Source organism: Acartia tonsa, chromosome 2 (genome assembly GCF_053477335.1).
Source record: "Acartia tonsa isolate MP-2025a chromosome 2, ASM5347733v1, whole genome shotgun sequence".
Taxonomy (NCBI): domain Eukaryota; kingdom Metazoa; phylum Arthropoda; class Copepoda; order Calanoida; family Acartiidae; genus Acartia; species Acartia tonsa.
In genome coordinates, this window is record NC_137261.1 from 57,706,053 (window position 1) to 57,715,418 (window position 9,366).

The 9,366-nt window shown below is 32.9% G+C and overlaps 1 protein-coding gene across 1 annotated transcript in view; it reads right to left on the minus strand.

The window, feature by feature from the left end:
• The window catches only part of Helz (Helicase with zinc finger), a 90,373-nt gene extending 81,249 nt beyond the window's left edge, over positions 1 to 9,124 (minus strand). The window contains exons 1-9 of the mRNA XM_080151450.1: positions 8,940 to 9,124; positions 8,492 to 8,626; positions 7,703 to 7,777; positions 7,178 to 7,235; positions 6,136 to 6,250; positions 5,308 to 5,462; positions 4,632 to 4,838; positions 3,692 to 3,814; positions 2,315 to 2,434 (exon numbers count right to left, since the gene is read on the minus strand). Coding sequence (XP_080007576.1) covers positions 2,315 to 2,434; positions 3,692 to 3,814; positions 4,632 to 4,838; positions 5,308 to 5,462; positions 6,136 to 6,250; positions 7,178 to 7,235; positions 7,703 to 7,777; positions 8,492 to 8,626; positions 8,940 to 9,040 — 1,089 coding nt within the window. The 5' untranslated portion in view covers positions 9,041 to 9,124. The remainder of the gene's footprint in view (positions 1 to 2,314; positions 2,435 to 3,691; positions 3,815 to 4,631; positions 4,839 to 5,307; positions 5,463 to 6,135; positions 6,251 to 7,177; positions 7,236 to 7,702; positions 7,778 to 8,491; positions 8,627 to 8,939) is intronic.
• Positions 9,125 to 9,366: the final 242 nt, after the last annotated feature.

A 9,366-nucleotide genomic window follows, 5' to 3' on the forward strand; every position in this document is an offset into this window, starting at 1 on the left:
CAAGAAGACCCAATACCCCAAATTATAAGCCTTCAGCTTCAATAACAAAAAAGTTCTAGGCATTTCAAAATAGCATTTTATGTACAATGGAATTTTTGAAAGATTTCCAATGCTCATAAAAGAAAAAACAATATTAAATTACGTTGCCTAGACATAAAATTATAACCTTATCTTTGTCAGAAACTTAGATTGCCTGTAACTGATTACATTTTTACAATAAAAACACCACATTTCATAGTCAAAATCTATGAAAAAAATTCGATTTAAGTTGCATTTTTAAACGAAAATCATAGCGGAAACAAAGGGGTAAACTAATACAAGCTTAGCTGTGATTGGTTGTTAAGCTGATTCAGCCTTCTGATTGGCTACAGTACATTCGGTACAACGCAAGTAAAACTTAATTTTTTAAAATGATTTTGACTATAAAAATGGGTATTTTTATTGTAAAAATATGATTAGTTACTGGAAACCTAAATTTATGACAAAAATAAGCTTATAATTTTGTTTCTAGGCCACGTAGTTTAATTTTAAAGTTTTCAACATGAGCATTGCAATTCTTTCAAAATTTCCATTGTACATAAAATATCATTTTAAAATGCCTAGAACTTTTTTGTTATAGAAGCTGAAGGCTTCAAATTTGGGGTATTTGGTCTACTTGTGGCAGTCTTTCAGCAGTTAAAGCGTGGTATTTCTTGCATGCTTCCTTTAATTCCAAACTTTGCATAGTGATTCCTGTAGTAGTTAGGTACGATTTTAAAAGCGTAGCAATTCTATAATCGTTACCAGAATGTCCATACGTCCATTTTAAACATGTCGATTTTTAACTTATTTAACAACAAATTTTCATGTGATCAAATAATCAGTTCCGACACTTTACAAGTGTTAATGTTCGTTTGTCCTACCGTTTCGGAGCTTTGCTTTTATGGGTGTCATCCATGTTAATAAGCTTTTCATTTAATCTGCCATTTTTCTTAAAACTGTGTAAGACTTTTAGAAGTCAGTATGTTCATTTTAGTTTATGAACTTTTTTCATTTTGTGGATAGAAAATGAGAATTTTTGCTTTTTTGAAGACTTAAGAAAATCCGACAAACATTTAAATTGTACTCAAAAATTATGTACGACCATAATCAACTTGTTATTCTGTTAAAATTTTTAAGTTGTCACGTTTCTTATAAATATGAAAACATAGAATTTTTGGAGGGAGGGAGGTGACATTGGACTATAGGTATATTATACAGATAACCAAAGTTTTTAAACATGTTTTTATCGTGTTTGCTTAAAAACTTAGATAGAGGACTCTTTATTAAATCTTATACAAGGTCGAAAAATGGTAAATTTACTTACACTTTTATCCATACTTTACACCAAGGTTGCTAACATAAACACAAAACCAGGAATCTTAAGGGATAAGACAATGAACGATAATTATAAATAATATATACAACGCAAATTATGAATACCAATAGAACGTCTTCATTAGAATAAAATATTCAGTGAAAAAGTTTGGTCACAAAAACAAATCTAGATTTAACAAAAGTATTTAAAGTTTTAAATAAGAAAAACTTTTGGTACCAGTAAATTTTACAGTCCAATGTCATCTCCCTCCCTCTGTCCCTGTAGAGTACAGATAAATCCTACAAAATTAAATTGAAAAGACAAACAATGAGGAGAAGGAAGGCGGAATAAAATAAAATCAAAATAGTGCATTTTCAACGCAAACACACGCGGCAATTCAAAGTGTGATGTTTACCACCTTTATTAAAAAAGAAAATACATAGGTACCTACAATACCTTAATCTAGTGACATGCAGGGATCTAAAGGGATAAGACAATAGCCGATAAAAGAATGTACATCCCCAATGAAGAAACACAAAATTACCCTTTCTGTAGAATAGATTATAATTAGTGGTTGAAACGTTTCTACACTCAATTCAATGAACCAACCAATCAAATTTCTATAGAGGTTCCTAAAGTAGTTGAGCCAACGAATAAGAAAACATTGTTATAAAACTTTGGGTACTAGTGTAATAAACAGCCCCATGTCCCCTTCCTCCTTGAGTGAAATGTCGGTATATAGGGAAATTAACAAGGTTATACATTAAAAAAGAGAATAGAATGAAATTAGTTAAATGTTTACTTTAATTGTTTGATATCATTTTTTTACACTTAATGTAAGTTATTAAGTTATGGCTATGAGTGAAGCTACTAGCCCTTTAAAATTGTATAAACTTGGTAAATGGAAGTTTATTTTAGGTTAACTCTATCCGAAAGTTTCGATTCCAGCATTTTTTTAATGTAAACTGCAAGATTTACCTTAGAATCATCTGCCAACTCGTTGTTGAGGTCAATCCTGCCAAACAGTTCTCCAGGCCTGGCATACTTGGCTGTAGAGGCTACACTTACAGATCCTGCTAGCAGATACCTCTCTGTAGTCTAAATATATAATATATTATGCATACTTGGCTGTAGAGGCTACACTTACTGATCCTGCTAGCAGATACCTCTCTGTTGTCTAAATATATAATATATTATGCATACTTGGCTGTAGAGGCTACACTTACAGATCCTGCTAGCAGATACCTCTCTGTAGTCTAAATATATAATATATTATGCATACTTGGCTGTAGAGGCTACACTTACTGATCCTGCTAGCAGATACCTCTCTGTTGTCTAAATATATAATATATTATGCATACTTGGCTGTAGAGGCTACACTTACAGATCCTGCTAGCAGATACCTCTCTGTAGTCTAAATATATAATATATTATGCATACTTGGCTGTAGAGGCTACACTTACTGATCCTGCTAGCAGATACCTCTCTGTTGTCTAAATATATAATATATTATGCATACTTGGCTGTAGAGGCTACACTTACAGATCCTGCTAGCAGATACCTCTCTGTAGTCTAAATATATAATATATTATGCATACTTGGCTGTAGAGGCTACACTTACTGATCCTGCTAGCAGATACCTCTCTGTTGTCTAAATATATAATATATTATGCATACTTGGCTGTAGAGGCTACACTTACAGATCCTGCTAGCAGATACCTCTCTGTAGTCTAAATATATAATATATTATGCATACTTGGCTATAGAGGCTACACTTACTGATCCTGCTAGCAGATACCTCTCTGTAGTCTAAATATATAATATATTATGCATACTTGGCTATAGAGGCTACACTTACTGATCCTGCTAGCAGATACCTCTCTGTTGTCTAAATATAATATTATATTTTTGGAGAGAAAAAAAAAAGGAAAGGTGGATTGTTGTAAATTGATTGTAATCTTCTACTTAGGTAGGTATGTTTAATCGTTGAGCTTTGAAAATTTTCTAAAACTAAAAAATACATGTATTACATCCTGAAAAGAGGTAGGTATATGATTCAATTTTACTATATTTTTACTAAATATAGGTAGAATACCTAGTTATTTCGCGCATAGTATTATAGACAGCTTTCAGTGGATTTCAAAATTAAAAATTATAAGATCAAAACCAATTTTGTTAGACCCGAGATGTCGAAGGCACGGGCTTTAAAAACTGGTATAATATTATTGAACATTTAAATATTCGTGGAAAACTGGATATAATATAATACGATACATAATTTTTCAGTGTGGCTGAGAACCGGTTCTAATCCAGCGGATAATAATCGGTTTCAAAGCGATACTGGAAATGTCTTACCAGAATATTGAGGGTGGCATTGAATCCCGTAATTTCCTGGTATTGAGCCAACTCCTCCATGTAGAGCAGGCCATGGAACCGTTCTCTGTAATTGTCCACTGAAAGGCTGCCGTCCACACAAACCTAAATTCAGATATCAGTTATGATTAACAAAATGTAGTTTAAATTGTTGGTAAAGGGTTTTGAAGCTACTATTTTGTATCAACCAACCATCCACACAAATTTAAAATAGGGTAGTAACAATAAAACCAAGGGAATTTAAAATGTAAGACAATGGATGAGTTATCAGTTATTATGAACAAAATTCCCTGTTTTCGTCAGAGATCTAAAGAAATAAGACAATGGCCGATAAATTAATGTACATCCTCAAAGGTAATACACGAAAATACCCCTTTTGTTGATTACAATTAGTGGTTAAAAGCTCAGACACTCAACTTAACTAAACAACCAATCAAAATTCAATAGAAGTCTCAAAAAAAAACACTTTAGGGACTAGTGTAATTAACAACCGATTGTCCACTTCCTTTTTGCTTTTTCATAGTTTAAAATTGTTGTTAAAAGGTTTTGATACTGATATTTTGTATCAACCAAACAATATTTAATAAAGATATCTATAGTTTTCAGGCCTAAGAATAAGAAAACGAAATTATATAACTTTAAGTACCACTGCCTATTTATTTTACAGTTCAATGTCGGTCCTTTTCCATTCTGCGTTTTCACTCAAGGATCTAAATGGATAAGACAATGGCCGATAAATTGATGTACATCCATAATGATGATAAACAAAATTATCCCTTATGTAGATTACAACTAGTGGTTGAAACGTTTGGACACTCAACTAAATCAAAACCTCAAAATTCGAAAATAGTCCCCAAAGTTATTAAGCCAACGAATAAGAAAACGCTAGGGGACTAAACAGCCCTGGTTTTCATTGGTGTACCTTGGTGAGTTGAAAAGAATCAGGTTGTGGGATGGGATATGTATCCAGCAGAACTTGATCATCCGCCTGTACAGGGGCCGGGGCAGGGGAAAACTTCTCAATTACAGAGTTGCTTTCGTCCCAGACAGGAGCACTCGTTAGGATGGTTTCTTTCGCGGATTTTAGGTCGTCTTCCGCAGATTCTGGTGCCACGGTAACTGATACACTCTGAATAAGCATTGTTATTGTATTTAGTCATGTCAATTAAGCTTTGGGATTACTTAAAGGGGTTTAATATAATATCATCTTATAAATTACCTAGCAAATTTAAATATTGGGAAGCATAATTTTGGGCTACTTTTTTAATAGTTTTAGCCCTTTTCAGCCTTTCCCTCCCTCTTCAACTAAAGAACATCTAGGTATTTAAATCATGAAATAGATTTTTCGTTAGTCTATTTATCTAAATAACTATCTAATCCTATTATATCAAGCAGTAAGGTTTTTTTTGTCTGTATCTTAAGATCCCGATAACTACTGAACTGATTAAGTTCTTCATTTTATGGAAGCTTCTTATAGCTCCTTCAAATACAAAGCTACTAAATGATGGATTGCAGCCGCTAGTAACTATTATAGTAATAAGGTATATTTTAGTTGATTTACACATTCTTATCGAATCATTTAAAATGCAAATTCTTACCTTTGCAAGTAGTGGTTTAGTGCCAAAATCAAAGATGAGAGTCTGTTTGAATGCTCCAAAAACTTTAGTGGCAAAGTTGAGCTTGAGCCTGTAGTTGTAAGCAGATACGCCTGCCTTCATTTCTCCAGTTTTTACCTCGTCACCCTCGGAATCTTCTTAAAGAAATATATTTCAAGTATGGCTTTAAAACCGATTAACATTCGCTGGAATAAAACCGGTTCTAAGCCATACTGAAAAATCTTATATCGTATCATATTATAGGTATCCAGTTTTCTAAGAATATAAAAATGTACAATCATAATAATAAAACCAGTTTTGTACATTTCTATATCCACGGAAAGCTGTTTATAATACGATGCGATGAATAAATAATTTAACACTCGTACATAGGTGTTAAATTCGACCAATTATTGTTAATAGTAAGTAAAGATCCATAGCTAAGAGTTTAAACGTTTACATGGCTAAGAAGTATCAATACCCCACCCCCTCCCTTTATTCTTAACATAAAATTTAGGGTTAAGGGGAGTAGTCTTTCCTTATCCCTGCGGGGGCCCTAGCCCTGTAAGATAACCTAGACTCATAACCTTACTTAAAGCAGGTAAAAACAACCAAATGAATCAGTGCACAACTGGGTAGGTACCTAGTAGACTTAACAAGTTAACAACTATGGGAAATTTTTATTGGTTGGTTTAATAAGTTTAGTTTTAAACGTTCAACCACTATTTGTAATCTAAAGAAGGGGTAATTTGTGTATCATCAATGGGGTTGTACATCAATTTATCATCCATTGTCTTATCCCTTTATAAGCTACGTTATTTTTAAACTCACCTATAGCACACTCTTTATCATTGGATGGTAATTCAGTTATGTTTCCATTCCTCACTCGAGTCACTTCAGTTATTGTAAAATGCTGTAAATTTTCAACCTCTAGCATGCTGATACCCTATATTAAGGACAATCAAGATATGTTATAATAGTAGCGAAGCTATAGATTAGATAGTCTATGTACTTTGTACGTACGTCAGTTTAATGCAACAGTCAAAAAAATCATGAAAATTACTGGAACATTAGAGTAAAAGAATAGAGGGTAACTCTACCCACGGGTGGGGACTTCCAACTAGGTCTTTGAATATCAGCCATAGCGTATAGATAAAAATACAGCCAGAAGGAAAATGTCCCCCACCACTTGGGCCAGGTAGTAGTCTGGGTTATAAATATACATCTATACTTATACCTTTACTTAATACTGGAACTTATTTGTTTTAACTTAATTGGGGAGTTTTAAAAAACTCAGTGATATAAATGGCATATATTTGTAATTTATCAAAATTACAAGTCAAAAGTTTTCAATAATGGTACTGTATAATACAAAGATGTTTATCAATTTAAGTAAACAAAACTAACTTTTTTTGAGAAAAAAAATTACCTCATTTTAATTTTAAATAACATTTACAAAGTGAAAGTTAATTACTGTAATAAATAAACTAACTTCCCATATCGTTAGAATCGTCTTATCGGTTTTAAACTTCAAACTTTGCAAAATTATTATTTTTTTAACAATTTGGCATGATTTGGAAGGCGTAGGGAGTCTGTTTGCCCAATTTTTTCATGTTGATATTTGAAATTAATGTTCTCATTTTATAAATAGTGTCGTTCTTGTTTCACATGTATTTACGTATGTACATTACATTATAGGCATTTGAAATTTGATTACATTAATAGGTAATTTTTTTAATGAGTTTACATTTTTGTGGACGCAAAAATTCCTACCTATGTAAATATTGGTATTTCAGAAAACGGAATTAATTCTTAATAAAAATTAGGTATCTAGGTATTTATATTTCATAGAAAAATAAACTTAAGTACCTACCTTTAAAAAGAAATTTGAACTGAGAAAAATATTCCATGTATTTGTAGCATTCCTCTTACTAAAAATTAAATATAATTTATAGAAAATAAAATCAATAAATGGATAGGTAAATTTTTGAATTTTAACCTTAAAAAAAAACACGTTTTGTTATTTTTTGATTTTATAGAAAGGTACCTAGGTATGTATGTAAATGAAATTGGACATCTAGGGAAACATGGGGAAGAGGAAAGAAAAAGTCGACACCACAATTTCAATCTCAGTTTAAATAAGAAATAGCCAAAATAATTTTTAAAGAGAGAGAGGTTAGGTATTTTTTTTTATCTTTTTTCTCTTGGAAGGTTAGATTTACCTTCCCCAAAGAAAGTAATAAACCTTCCCTGGACTTATGAGAAGCTTCATTCTATAAGAAACACCAAAAAAACAGTCACACACACACTAACATCTTAATACTACTTTTTATTGATTGATTGATTGATTAGCCATAACCTCTTAGGGTTTACTTTATATAATAGGATGATCACAAACCTGAATTTAATTGTTTCACCAGGGTTTATATCTAGTTTGACACCAGGCAGCTCCGATGTTGTGGGCGGAAGCGAGCTGAAAATATAAAAATATAATCATTCATTAGCAATCAGAAAAACATTAGAGTAAAACAATAGAGGGAGAGAGGTTTAGTATGTCCCAATTCCCGAGGACCCTGTGCCGACTTTCAATCAACCAGTAAAGTCGGGAATATTTTAACAGCCAAGTCGATCAAAAGGGCAGAAATCAATTTGCTAGTATACGAAAAATGTCCCCAACAGGGGGATCAAAATAGTTACGGTGTCTTTATACAACAATATGTATAGATTTATTAGACAAACTATGTTTATTATTAGGTATAGGGTAATGTAGGCTAAAGACTGAGTAATTTCGGACAGGGACAAATTATAAACTTTTGTCTACTTCTGTTCTAAATATCATAATGAGACATGATTCTATATAACAATGCAATGTAGAAAGAAATTTTTGTTAGAAACATAATATCTCGGAAACTGCTGGTCCTAATATTGATTTTACTTTTCAGAAAGGCTTCATAAATGTCTCTGGGTGGTTAATGTTTTTTTTCTGACCTTTTTCGTCCTACCCTAGATGTTAGGGTTAAAGCAACTAGTAGACTTACAAGTTATAAAGTAACTTTAGATCAGCGTAGTAGACCATAGCTAGGTTAAAGGAGTAGACCTAAGTTCTTTTGCACAATCCAAATTAAAAGTTTGGATAACAGTTTAGTTTACAGTCCAATATCCCCTCCCTACCTGGTAAAAATACTACCTGGATTCCGAAAGAACTGCTTTTAATATTCTATCCGAGTAGGTTCCATTGTCCATCTGCTGTTTCAACAACAGGCTTTTTCTTTTCCTCCACTCTGCCAGCTCCCTGGAGGAGTGGGCCAACACACACGTGTCGCCTGAACCATTTTTGTTCTTTGATCGTACGAAAAAGGGCAGAAAAAAAGCTTTTAGAGTTGTTTATTCTGCTCGGGATCCCCGGCTAAAGGAGAGGAACAAAAATATGTGGGAAATAAAGAAAATTGAATAATTTCTTCCCTTCCTTCAAAGAAAAATCCAGAAATATATATTCGTTAAATTAAATAGAGGGAGCTCAAGGGGGGAGGGGGGCATAAATAACTAACCTCTTAATACTTTTTTAGCATATATAACTTTGATTATAGTTATTATGTCTACATAATTAATGATTATTGATAAAAACAAAAACAGTTCCTAGACGGCAGTTTAACGGGGTGGCACACATGTTTAGATCGCTCTCCGCCTCTCCGGCGGGGGGAGGCCGAAACTCCCATTTGTGCGGCGTGTCCGCCATTATCTCTGCTGTACAGAGATGGTGGGCTAGGGTATGCTAACATACATACTGTCTGAAATAGTTAAATCGATTATTAATGAAATTAATATAGGGTTGGCAATCAGAATCCGGAATCCTCAGTAATTTATTGTTTCTTTTCACAGCACCTTTTCATACTTATTTTAGGCTAGGTTAGGTTAACTAAAGGTTAGAATATGACCACTGTAGGGGCTAGAATTATTTTATTTACAAAGACCTTAAGAATTATTGCTAGAATCCACAATCCGAAAATCCACCAAAAAAAATAAGAATCCGCAATCCACGATTAATCCGCTATTTTTTGTGGC